At 34.5% G+C, this 12,803-nt stretch overlaps 2 protein-coding genes across 4 annotated transcripts; both read left to right on the forward strand.

The window, feature by feature from the left end:
* The first annotated feature begins 1,321 nt into the window (after positions 1-1,321).
* LOC105804412 (BTB/POZ and MATH domain-containing protein 4) lies at positions 1,322-6,275 on the forward strand. The gene is made up of 4 exons (XM_012637019.2): positions 1,322-1,853; positions 4,318-4,660; positions 4,803-5,082; positions 5,669-6,275. Exons 1-4 carry the CDS (start codon positions 1,480-1,482, stop codon positions 5,938-5,940), a joined length of 1,269 nt encoding a protein of 422 aa, XP_012492473.1. The 5' UTR covers positions 1,322-1,479; the 3' UTR covers positions 5,941-6,275.
* Positions 6,276-7,449: 1,174 nt separating this feature from the next.
* LOC105804411 (cationic amino acid transporter 4, vacuolar) lies at positions 7,450-12,455 on the forward strand. Of its 3 annotated transcripts, XM_012637016.2 has the most exons (15): positions 7,450-7,572; positions 7,694-7,882; positions 8,271-8,472; positions 8,569-8,653; positions 8,747-8,887; positions 8,966-9,084; positions 9,175-9,271; positions 9,744-9,916; positions 10,028-10,094; positions 10,217-10,375; positions 10,475-10,745; positions 11,060-11,168; positions 11,636-11,748; positions 11,831-11,906; positions 12,008-12,455. In XM_012637016.2, exons 2-15 carry the CDS (start codon positions 7,723-7,725, stop codon positions 12,162-12,164), a joined length of 1,929 nt encoding a protein of 642 aa, XP_012492470.1. In that variant the 5' UTR covers positions 7,450-7,572; positions 7,694-7,722; the 3' UTR covers positions 12,165-12,455. The 3 variants fall into 3 exon arrangements, with proteins under 3 accessions (XP_012492470.1, XP_012492469.1, XP_012492471.1); XM_012637015.2 differs by lacking the exon at positions 7,450-7,572 and having other exon boundaries at positions 7,579-7,882; XM_012637017.2 differs by lacking the exon at positions 7,450-7,572 and having other exon boundaries at positions 7,579-7,882; positions 10,475-10,736.
* Positions 12,456-12,803: the final 348 nt, after the last annotated feature.

The raw sequence follows: 12,803 nt of genomic DNA on the forward strand, positions 1-12,803 counted from the left end.
TATCTTTAAGGTTATATTCGCCCCCACTTATCTTCAGTGTGCAAATGAGTTCCAAGCAAATTAACCTCGAGGATATAATGAAGCCAATGACTATTTGTGTTTTGCACTTACGAGAATAGTCCACTATGCACTGAGTAATGTATAACAAAAACTCAATTTCTACAAAGGATTTCTGCAGTAATACTTTATAGAATAATCTAATAATATTAGAAAATGAAGGAAGAGAAGAAATAATATTAGAATTTGTTGATATGATTTCCAAATGAAATTCCATTCCTATTTATAGGAATTTTCATGTCTCTTCATATAGACATCTTTCAATAGGTGTCTTTATGAATAAATAAATAAATAATAATTATTCATTTAATTTTGTAACTATTCAAATAATATTTTTGAATAGTTATAATTCTTTAAAAAAATCAAATGATATAACTTTTGACCAATGACCAAAAGATTTATCTTTTGATTGATTACACCCATTCATTTATAGTTATTGGGATACTATAAATATTTAAAAATATTCCAACAATTATGATATAAAAATAAAATTTAAAAACTCAAAATGATTTAAATGAAATTTTACAAAGTTCAAGGTTCACAAGGCTTTAGCTCATAACTTAGCTCGCTAGGTTAGGTGTAGGTATAATTAACTTAAAGACAAAATGACATTTTAAGTATCAAAATGTATAAAAGAAGTTTAAATATCAAAACAAAAATCAAGTAAACTTCATAAACCAAATCATTAATTAAACCATTACTTAAAATAAATAAAAAAATGTTATTCTTGTTTCAACATACATGCAAGGGCAATTTACATTATTTTAATTTCGATTTCATTTCTCACTCAACTGATTAATTAATTTATTAATTATTATAGTTTAAGTATGCTTCTTGTCTCTTTACTCACATTTTAAATTTCCTTAAAAGTCTAATTAACAAGATTTTCGCATTATGTGATATTTTTAAAATAAGAAATTATTTATACAACTAATACTACATATTTGAAAAGAATTACAATAAGTCTGAATAACAAACACGACTAGTACGATTCGAACTCAGGTTACATATGGAATGCAAAAATTGATTTTTTTTTTTTTTTTAAAAGACCTTCACTTAGTTTAAATTGATATGTGAGAAATTTGTTTATTTTAAAAGCACCACATAACCAATTCATTAATTGAACTTCAAGTCTTAAATCGAAAAGAGGAAAAACAAATTTCTAAAATTAAAAATAAAAAGACTAGATTTTAAAGGTGTAAAGAGTATAGGGTTTGAGAGCAGAGTTAAACCTAATTAGAATGATTTAGCTATTCATAACGTTCGTGGGCGAGCCAATAACCTCTCTCGTCACATTCACACCATTAATCATAACAATCCAATTAATTTTAAAAGGAATGCCAAATTCATCCTTCCCTGTTTCCTGACTAAAATTTTCTTTCACTTTCCCAAGAAAACAACCTCTAAAAACTCCCCCAACCCATGCCCTCTCCTCTGGGTTCACCGACAAGCTCCCGGTCTGTAACCCAGACCGTCAATGGCTCCCACCGCTTCACGATCAAAGGGTATTCCTTAGCCAAAGGCATGGGCGTTGGCAAACACATAGCCAGCGAGAGCTTCACCGTGGGAGGCTATCAATGGGCAATTTACTTTTATCCTGATGGTAAAAACCCAGAAGATCATTCAACCTATGTCTCCGTTTTCGTAGCTTTAGCAAGCGAAGGCACAGATGTTAGAGCCCTTTTCGAGTTAACTCTTTTGGATCAAAGTGGGAAAGGGAAACATAAAGTTCATAGCCATTTTGATCGAGCTCTTGAAAGTGGCCCTTATACCCTTAAGTATAGGGGAAGTATGTGGTAAGGAAATCGCTTCTTCGTTTTTAAATTGTTTTATCTTTTGGGTGTTCTAATACCGATGAACTTTGGTTTTCTGTAAAGGCTTTTGGTAGAATTTTCTATTTTTTTTAGGGAAATAAGGGTTTGTAGAAGGATTATTGAAAAAAAAAAAAAAAGGAAACGATTGGTTTGTTGTTTAAATTCTTAGTTAAATTTTAGGGTTTTTTTGCGAGGGACTATTCTGGTTGATGGGTTTGAAGAATTTTGGTAGCGGGTTAAAGAAATGAGTGTAGAAAAAAAGGGGGAAATGAGAAATATTGATGCTTTTGAAGAATTAGACGTGAATGGGAAATGATGGTTTGATGAAGGATGTATGATAAATGCACTGGAAATTGAGAATAATTTTGCTACTTGGCCTCAGCTCAAGTGGTAAGGATGGCGATATGAGTTCAAACTTTAGATTCCAGCCATATTGCTCCCTTTTGTACCGAACAAAATCAGAAATTTTGATATTTTCTAGTTTATTGGTCTGTGATTGTTGTTAAAGTTTTGTTCTCAAGCTTTGTGATGGATATTTTGTACAACGTTTTAAATGACAGTGAGAAAATAAATAATGGAGAAAAAGGATCATTAACAAATTGAAAAATTGGGATTGTTAGATAGGGATTGATTAATAGAAGGGATTAATCAGAATAGATTGTATCTAGGTATATTGAGTGGTACTTATGGAAACGATAAAACTTGTCATATCATACTCAAGGATGATGCAACTTTTTACTGAGTTTTTATGTCAAAATGAAGGTGTAGTATTCACTACACTATTGAAGCAAATAATCTTTGCCAAAGAAAAAAAAAAAAAAAAGAAAGGATCTCTTTTGGGAGTGGTTATCATGTTAATTAAAATTCAGGATTGTAAGTTCATGGTATTTCTATTCCTGCCAAACCTGCATTTTACTCTTAAAAGTTTATCAAAACATAAGCCATCAATGCGGTTATTTGCCTCTTCATGCTATTGGAGTAAGTTGCTGGTACCATTTTTAGAGTTAAGTTCCATCATAAATTTGTTGTTAACATTCTTAAATAAGCATCTGTCTTAAGTGGTAGAATAGCAAAGAAATGGTCAGTCAATTCTTAGTCATGACATGCAAATTCTGTTAGAATTTCTTGTTATGAAATTAACTCTACTTGGAACTAAAGTGGACTTAATTTCACTTTACAGAATGGGAAAAATGAAAAAAACGCTAGACAGTCAAATTTACGGAAATAGAACTAGGATAAGACAGATAGGATAATAAATAAAAAATGTTCACTGAAATGCGCAAATAAATACTTAACCAGCTGGTAGATGCACCGGATTGCATGGGATGTATGCATTTATGGGGATTATCTGTCTCCCTTTTTAGAGCAAATGAGAAAAAGAGTCTTACAGAATATGGTTTCATTTTTGAGATCCACTTTACGTCTTGCTCTTCCATGAACTCTTTCTGCATATGTACTCCTTTGCCTATACATGAAAGAGGAAGGAGGAAGATATCTTGGTGCCTTATAATGCTTCTTTTCTTTAGAGTTTTGCTACCATATCTCTCTCTCTCTTCGTGTCAGCATGGTTATGAGGAGGGCAAGGAAGGAGATGAGGAACAATATCTGCTTTTTCCTTGCACCACTAGCATATCTCTTGGGTTGAATACTTGGTTCCCTTAAGGGGAGCATAAGATGAGTTTTTTTCTTTTTCAAGTTAACATTTATTATTTCTTCATAAGATGAAATCTCAATTAGTTATATTTACTAAGCTATTTTTATGATCATTGGATTTCATCCATGTGGAGAATCTCTTCTCGTTACACAACCTTTGATGTTTGTCTTATTCACTTTTCAACTTTGACGCGTACCCAATGTTACTCAAGCTTGGGGTTCAATGTTGGCTACGTGTATGTGTCTGAAAGGTCTGGTCATTTTTTCTAAGTATTTCCATTCATTTGGAGAGTTGTACTTTCTTATTCATATCCGAATATGAGTCCAACACATCTTTCAGTGAAAATGAAGGGTTGGAGCAACATAGAACATAACCATATCATTGCTTTAGATGGCTAGGAATCTCTTATGAAGAGTTTATCACCTTAATTTTTTTATTATTGTACCACTACAACTTGTTATTTATTGTTAAAAAAAGTTAACCGTGGATAATAATAATAGTTATTTATTTTCTATTTTATGAGTAGTCTACTGGTTTTCGAATATGTCAGATTCGTGTAACATTTATGTTTACCATATATAAACAAAGCAAAAGTGGACTGTTCACATAATTTAAGTTGGGCCTACCCACCAGTTTTAGTTAATTACGGTCATACTTCTTTCAGGACTAGGGTTCTATTTTTCCCTCTTATCTTATTTGAAGCATATATTTTGAGTTCAATTGCTTGCCTACACTTGACTCATTTTCACTTTCAATGGGTTGAAATCAATTCAATGTCTTCTTTGTTTTCAGGGGATACAAGCGTTTCTTCAGGCGGGCTATGCTTGAAACATCTGATTTCCTCAAGGATGATTGCTTAAAAATAAATTGCACTGTTGGTGTTGTAGTTTCTGAAACAGACTGCCCAAGGTTGCACTCAATACAGGTCCCTGAGTCTGATATCGGTTCCCATTTTGGCATCTTATTGGAAAATGAAGAAGGGTCAGATATTACTTTTAATGTGTTTGGGGAAAAGTTTCATGCTCACAAGCTGGTATTAGCTGCTAGGTCTCCTGTATTTGAAGCTGAATTTTCTGATCGGATGGAAGATGATAATGAAATAGTTGTTACAGATATGGAGCCTAAGGTTTTTAAGGTAACATTTTCTACCTCATTTCACTTACCTTAGATTTGGCTGTAATTCTGCTTAAATTCATGTTAGCTCTTTATATGGCACTAGAATCTGCTGTTGGTGTGGTCTTATTTTCCTAACATTCTCTATTATGTGTATTTGATAGGCTTTGCTGCACTTCATATACAGAGACAGTCTTATTGATGATGAGGAGTTCGTTGGGACTAGTTCATCTTCTATGCCATCTGTATCGGATGCATTGGCTGCAAAGTTGTTGGCAGCAGCAGACAAATATGACTTGCCTAGACTTAGACTGATGTGCGAATCTGTACTCTGCAAGGATATATCTGTGAACTCAGTCGCAAATATTTTAGCGCTGGCTGATCGTCATTATGCTATGGATCTAAAATCTGTTTGCTTAAAATTTGCTGCTGAAAATCTTGTTGGTAAGTTTTCAGTTCTTTTTTTTTGCTTTTCCAAATTTTATGTTATATAGAAGCACTGGACATCACCATGTGCAGGGTATAGTCTGGTGGCATTTTCCAAATGTCTTGAGGTGATTCTCAGCATTCACCATTATGATGAACATGGAAAAAAAGTAGTATTTCCCTTTCCTGGCATGTTTGTGTGTATTCCAAATCTGAAAATGTCTTGAGATGATGCTAAGCATTCTTATTTATGATGAACGTAGTTTCTGAGAAGGGTCATATTTTGTATTTCTGGTTCCGGCTGTTTATGGACCCAGGCTCCAGGCAGCCTGCTGGTCTTACCTATTTGAGGTCAGGCTTCTGCCATGTTTTTCAAGCCTAAGTCAGCCTGTCCCAGCCCATGGGTCAGGTCAGTACCGAGTATTCCAGATCATAAAAGTGTCTTTTAGATAACATCATCTCATGTGGCCATTCTTTTCTCTTTGTGAGGCTTTTTGCTCTTCACAAATTCCTGAAGTTAGTGAAAATCCTGGAATCAAGAGCAGAGCCTAAGGTTCTCAGCACTCTTAACTTTGTCCAGTTTCTGACTATTCTATCGGTGCAGCTGTTATGCGTTCAGACGGTTTTGAGTATCTCAAAGAAAATTGCCCATCACTGCAGTCAGAGCTACTCAAGACTGTTGCAGGATGTGAGGAAGAATTCAGTGGTGGGGGAAAGAGCCGGAGCGTGTGGGCACATCTTTCTGATGGTGGTGATACAATTAACCGGAGTGTAAGGCAACAAACCTGGGAAAACGGAGGGGAACAAAATCAAGGCATGTGGGTTCAGCTTGATGGTGGTGGCGATGGCGAGGGGAGTCCAAGGCAAGAGGAATGATGCCGCAGCCGCAGCTGATGGGAACATGGTGGTACATTGTTTTTACAACTAACTTTGGAGGACATTAGATAGGGATAAAGCAAAAGAAAAGAAAAGAAAAACTATTAATTAGCGAGGAAAACATTTGCCTTGGCCTCTTTTTATCTCTATCTTATGAATGTTTCTTTTTTCTTTTAATGTTTTCATGTTGTTGTATTGTATGTTGTGTCTGTGACTAAGTTACCCTTGCAATGTACTTATGTTGGGCACATGCTACAGTATAATTTGCTCTTTAGGTTTGTATAAAAATATTAAATAAATAATCTTAAAAAGGAAAACAAAAAATCCATTGAAAATCATGTTTACCAACCATAAAGTATTACTGACATCCGCTTATGTCTGCAACTTTTGTATGTATATATATGCGTGTTGATTCTCATGTTGTCGCTTGTAAGAACCTAGACGGATTCAGTGATTAGGTTCAGAAAGCAGCTCTTTTATTCTTTCCTTTAAAAAAAAGAAAATCCTTTGAAACGATTGATTGGATCTTTGCCTAAAGTATTTTATATGCCTCACTTTCACTTTTGTAATACATGATAGAAGGCTTGATGTTTTCCAATTTTAAAAGCTTAAATTTTACCTCTTTTTATTTTAAAATTGTATCAAAACTGTAAGTCCTAGTTTCTTGCATAAAATATTTTAGGTGTCGAATAATGATCCAAAAATATTTAGAGTGCATGTATATTTTTCTATCATATGTATTTACTTAATATTTTTGATAAATATTTTAATCACAACTTAGACTATTCTATTTAATTTCTATTTATAGTAAACTCTTTTCTAAATTTGGAGTCACGAGTCAATTAGATAATGATGAAAAAATAAACTATAATATTTTGAGAATGTTTTTGTTATTTTATAAATTTTATATTAAAAATAGAAATATGAATAAACATAATAGGATTTAAATTCAAACCCCAATAATTTTTAGTAATTATATTTTTATCATTTAACTCAAGTTTGATATATTGTTTTATATATATGTTTTATAAATATATGTATTACATAATTCCTTTTTCACTATGCATAAGCCAAAATATAATTTCAATTATATATATTACATATATATATATATATATATCATATTATGCGATACATAACAGATTATGTGTTTCATTACATAAGCATGTAGTTTTCACTTTCACATTCCTCAATCACCAGTATTAGTAATATATATAATTCATATTAATATAATAAAAGTACTCAAAAATATATATAGTAAAAAGTTTTTTATAGATACAATAAAAAGATATCATATATTTATTTATTCTGTAATTAAATATTAGTTATCATTATTACTTTATTTTGATGGAGTTGTACAATATTAAATTGTGAATGATATCTCAACAACAAGAAAATTGACAAAAACAAAAACAAAAATTGTAACTGATGTTATCGCATTAATTAAAAATGATCTTTTTTTATATTAATGTCTTTAGTGACAAATCATGAGACATTGCTGTTTTAATGGTTTCTTTGTTTAGATTGGATGGCGATATAAATATCAAGAATCTTTTACACGTAACCACGACGTGTTCGCCCCATATTTAGACCAAAGCTGTTATCTCTCTGCCTCTCAGTTATCTCCAAAAGGTCAAAAACCTTTCTTCTTTCTAATTCTTTAACATTATTTGTCATATGGGTTTCCTGTAAATTCATCAAAAGCTCATTCTTTTTATTCTTCTGCTAATAAAATTTTCACCCAACAAAACAGGAAGTAAACAAAAGGAATTTTTTTGAAGTATGATTGTTAGTATGCAAGACAAGGGTGAAGCACTACTTTCAAAGTGTTCAAAGGGTTTCAAAAGCTTAGTTAGAAGAAAACAAGTTGATTCGGTCCATGTAAGGAGAGAAGGTCACCAATTAGCCAGGAAACTAACTGCTCTTGACCTCACTGCCATTGGTATTCCTGCTATTACTTTGCTTCAATTTGTACTTCTGCTATTTGGGTTTATTTTGTTTTATTTTTTGTTCATCTTATCTCATATTTTCATTTGGTATATATATTCTGGTTTTATAGGCATTTCAGTTTATTCCTGTGCTCTCCTGTTTTTTGGTTTTTGTTTTGAAGCAAAAGTGTCGGTTGTTTCTGTGAAAATTTGGTCTTTAGTGTAGTTTTAGTCATGGAGATGGAACCAGGGTGACTGAATACTGAGCTTGTTGAATTTGGGGGTGATGGGTGTTTGCTGGTTTTCTTTAAGGATTTTAATTCATGTTTGGAGCTATAGCGGTAGTCGTTTTAGATGTTTCATACACATTGACATTTGTTAAATGAATGTTGTATTAATCAGGAGTAGGGACAACCATTGGAGCTGGGGTATATGTTCTTGTTGGAACAGTTGCTAGAGAGCACACAGGACCTGCTCTTACTGTTTCATTTCTCATTGCCGGACTAGCTGCCGCGCTCTCCGCATTTTGTTATGCGGAGCTTGCTAGTCGTTGCCCATCTGCTGGGAGTGCATATCATTATGCCTATATATGCATAGGGGAAAGGTAAACTAAAATCATTGGATCATTTTATATTTTCAAGTTTTTCTATATAATTGCATCTGATTTCGGTTTGTAACGTAAGAATGTGGTTACTTGCAGTGTTGCTTGGTTGATCGGTTGGTCTTTGATTCTAGAATACACAATTGGTGGTGCTGCTATTGCTCGTGGCATATCACCGAATATAGTGAGGATTTACTTCTAAAATTTTGGCGTAATACTGTAATTTATTACCTCACTTGAGCGAATGTTGTAAGATCTTCATTGCTCTGTGTTTCAGGCCTTATTTTTGGGAGGTGAAGGTAATCTGCCTGCCTTTTTGGTTCGTCACACTATCCCTCAGCTCGGAGTTGTGGTGGATCCATGTGCAGCCATTTTAGTTCTTATCGTCACGTTTCTGCTGTGTGCCGGAATCAAGGAGGTAGACTATTGGTTTTCTATCTGTTTTAGGTGTATCTAGTTTTTTGTAAATGCTTTCATTTAACACTTGATATTACAGAGTTCACTGGTACAAACAATTGTTACAACGGTGAATGTGTGTGCCATGCTTTTCATTATAGTAGCTGGTGGCTATTTGGCTTGCAAGACTGGATGGGTTGGTTATGAACTTCATGGCCGGTAGCTATAATGTTTTTTTCTTCGACTTTGCTCAGTTTTTTTTTTTGTATGCTTTACTCTCCTTTTTATGTTTTCCTTTCAAGTTTGCAGGTTTTTCCCCTTTGGGCTAAATGGGATGCTAGCAGGATCTGCTATTGTGTTTTTTTCATATATAGGCTTTGATGCAGTTACTGGTGCTGCTGAAGAGGTATTACCGGATTTTCATGATGCTCTCCTGCCATTATCTATCTTTACCATAGATAAAATAAGCATGCTAAATACTAATATGTCCTTTTACATTGAGCCGATTCGCATGACTGACAAGGCACCTTATTATGATCTATTTTTGATATATATCCTTTTCCCCCTCTTCATGGCAGACAAAAAGACCTTTACGAGATTTGCCATAGATAAAATAAGCACCCTAAATACTAATATGTCCTTTTACATTGAGTTGATTCGCATGACTGACAAGCCACCTTATTATGATCTCTTTTTGATATATATCCTTTTCCCCCCTCTTCATGGAAGACAAAAAGACCTTTACGAGATTTACCATAGATAAAATAAGCACCCTAAGTACTAATATGTCCTTTTATGTTGAGTCGATTCGCATGACTGACAAGCCACCTTATTATGATCTCTTTTTGATATATATCCTTTCCCCCTCTTCATGGCAGACAAAAAGACCTTTACGAGATTTACCGTTGGGCATAGGGATGACTTTGACACTGTGTTGTATTTTGTACATGCTCGTATCAGTTGTTATTGTTGGCTTAGTTCCATACTATGCATTGAATCCAGACACTCCTATCTCCTCAACTTTTTCTGCCAACGGAATGCAGTGGGCTGCGTAAGCATTGTATTCTTTTGGTAGTTCATGGTGTTGTTTCATCCTTTAATTTTTAAGGCCTGTGCTCCAAAACTTACTTTTGAACTCCATGTTTGGTTTTTATACTTGTAGATACATAGTCACAGCTGGGGCAGTTACTGCTCTCTGTGCAAGTTTGATGGGTTCACTTCTTCCTCAGGTAAGTTTATATTTACTTACAATTAGTAATTCTGGTTCATACTTCTATTGCTGCTTAACTGGTTCTAAATTTGCATGAGGATGTGGTATTGTACATATTTGACTTTATGCATATTTCTTCAGCCACGACTCTTGATGGCAATGGCCAGGGATGGATTATTACCTGCATTCTTTTCTGACATCAGTACACGCACCCAAGTTCCAGTAAAGAGCACAGTGACAACCGGTATGCTTGCTGCAGTATTGGCTTTTTTTATGGACGTTTCGGAATTGTCCGGGATGGTAAGTTGTTTCATACCAATTAACTATGAAGTACAAAAGTTTGTGGGGAAGAATGTATGTCTGTTAAGCGTAAGATGCTTTTTTCTATCTCTGGTGCAGGTTAGTGTTGGTACTCTGCTTGCATTCACTGTTGTTGCAATTTCGATCTTAATACTCAGATATGCTCCTCCAGAAGAGGTGCCACTTCCATCATCTCTTCAACAGTTCATTGATTCAGTGAGGAAGCAGCTTGATGATGATAGTCAGTCGATGGAAAGAAAAGAATTTAATGATGCTGATATTGTCGAGCAAAGTCCAAGTCAGTCAGTGTATGGGGAGGCTTCAATTCAGTATCCTCTTATTGAAAAGCAATTCTGTGAAGGTAATCAAGGTATACAAGTTCATTCAGATGGCAGTGTGCAGAAAGAATGAAATTAGGCTAAGAAATGCAACAATTTAACTATAGCTTTTATTTGTTAATAAAGGAGGCCTTGGAACCCTTCTGTATTGACCTCTCATAGTCAAAGAAGTAAAACGTACTCGTACATCCTCCTTATTATCTAGAATGTGCCCGTTTTTGTTGCTTTTGCTTTCAGAATTAGCATAGCCTATATCATTTATGAAAAATGCATTTGTTTACCATGTGACCGCATGTAGTTTTCATTTTCTCTAACGATAGCATTTTGTCTTCACATTCCTTTACAGATAAACAAAATCCGCGGAGACGGAGGAACATTGCAATTTGGAATATAGCCCTTTTCTGCATAGGTGTTCTTGTTCTTACATCTGCAGCTTCTGCTGAATACCTTCCAAGGTTTGTCAACTTTTTCAAAGTCTTTCTACTTTAGTTTCTTCATCTGGTGCTTGTAAATGTCATTCTCAAGAAAGCTGCCCTTCCCCAAATTTCACATTGTTAAGTATGCACATGCCGACTAATTGACTTGTTAAGGCCTTTTAGCTCTTGTAGCAGGGACACATCGCACTCATGTAAGCTCAAATGCTTGCTTGGGTGCATTATGGTGGGGAAGGGAAGGGATTTCTTTATTTGCATGGATGGTCTAAAGAAAAATGAGATGCCTTCATGTGGAGGATGTAATTTAATGAGAAACATGAATTGAGCTGTTTCAGACTGATCGGACATGAGCTTAATGTCCTCAAGGCGGATAGACTGAGAATCTCATATCATATTTCTTTGGAATGTGGAATGACAAAGCATGATTTTATCATAGTTTATAAGTCAAACATTCTTATGCTTTTAATTGTCCTGTTGCGCTGTATCAGCCTTGTTCGTTTCAGTTCGGGCGCAGTCGGTGCAGCGATCCTGTTGTGCAGTTTGGTTGTTCTTGCATGTTTAAACCAGGATGAAGCTAGGCACAGCTTCGGGCACACAGGAGGTATGTTCAAGTTTTTATGCAATAAACATGGATGAGATTTCGGTTTGAAACATAATATCCGTCATCTGTCATATGTTTACAGGTTTCCTTTGCCCGTTTGTTCCGTTTTTACCGGCAGCTTGCATTTTGATCAACTCATATTTACTAATGAGTCTTGGGTGAGTAATCAACCATGAACCTCTCTTCCTTTTGCTGAAATCTACCGACAGATGCATTCTATCAAATACTTTTGATAACCCCATTTGGTTCTGTGAAACAGAGTTGGGACATGGATCCGGGTTTCGATCTGGCTGATTATGGGGGCATTGGTTTACATATCTTATGGATGGCGCCACAGCTCCCTCACAAATGCAGTGTATGTTCCTATGGCATATCTCGACCACATTTACCGTGCATCGTCAAGTCATCAAGTTTGAACTCTGAACTTGTGGGGGAGGCATCAGTTGTCTTTAAGCATCTGCCATTTTTTAACAACAAAGATGCTTTACTTCAATGTATTATTCTTATTGTATATTTCTGAATCTTTGATCTTGCTGTACGGCGAAGCAGACTAGCAATACAATCAATCATGACTTTTTCATTTTTTTTAAAAATATAAGCACATATCTCTCCAAATGGGGAAGACTAAAAAATGAAAATACTGTTGTGGGATATGTATGAGTCAGGAACTGTATAAAAGACTTTTTAATCTGATCAAAACTTGTTTATATGTGTTGTCTAATTGATATTTTGTTTTGGTTGGAAGAATTTGAAATGATGAGAGTGTGATATTTCTAATTATTTCCAGGCAAATCCATTTAATGAAAATATCTTCACTTATTCCATTTATAATGTCTTCGTATACTATTTTTTATTCATAAGTACAATGTTTTTGGAAGATGATATAAAATATATTGTGATGTGAAATGTCATCATAATTTGATACATCACTATATTTGCTTACGCAACAATAATGCATGGATTACTACTCACAGCTCTCCACATCTGATATTCACTATTTTCTTCTAAATTTTGCTCAACTCTTTCTGTCAGATAAGATTTAAGTTCACGGATTC

Source organism: Gossypium raimondii, chromosome 11 (genome assembly GCF_025698545.1).
Source record: "Gossypium raimondii isolate GPD5lz chromosome 11, ASM2569854v1, whole genome shotgun sequence".
NCBI lineage: Eukaryota > Viridiplantae > Streptophyta > Magnoliopsida > Malvales > Malvaceae > Gossypium > Gossypium raimondii.

Excerpts from the sequence above, each read along its gene's own strand:
- LOC105804411 (XM_012637016.2), top strand. The coding sequence starts at position 7,723 with ATGATTGTTAGTATGCAAGACAAGGGTGAAGCACTACTTTCAAAGTGT. Across the intron at positions 8,654-8,746 it reads GTGGCATATCACCGAATATA|GCCTTATTTTTGGGAGGTGA; the intron begins GTGAGGATTTAC and ends TCTGTGTTTCAG. Across the intron at positions 11,749-11,830 it reads CAGCTTCGGGCACACAGGAG|GTTTCCTTTGCCCGTTTGTT; the intron begins GTATGTTCAAGT and ends ATATGTTTACAG.
- LOC105804412 (XM_012637019.2), top strand. The coding sequence starts at position 1,480 with ATGCCCTCTCCTCTGGGTTCACCGACAAGCTCCCGGTCTGTAACCCAG. Across the intron at positions 1,854-4,317 it reads AAGTATAGGGGAAGTATGTG|GGGATACAAGCGTTTCTTCA; the intron begins GTAAGGAAATCG and ends CTTTGTTTTCAG. Across the intron at positions 4,661-4,802 it reads TGGAGCCTAAGGTTTTTAAG|GCTTTGCTGCACTTCATATA; the intron begins GTAACATTTTCT and ends TGTATTTGATAG.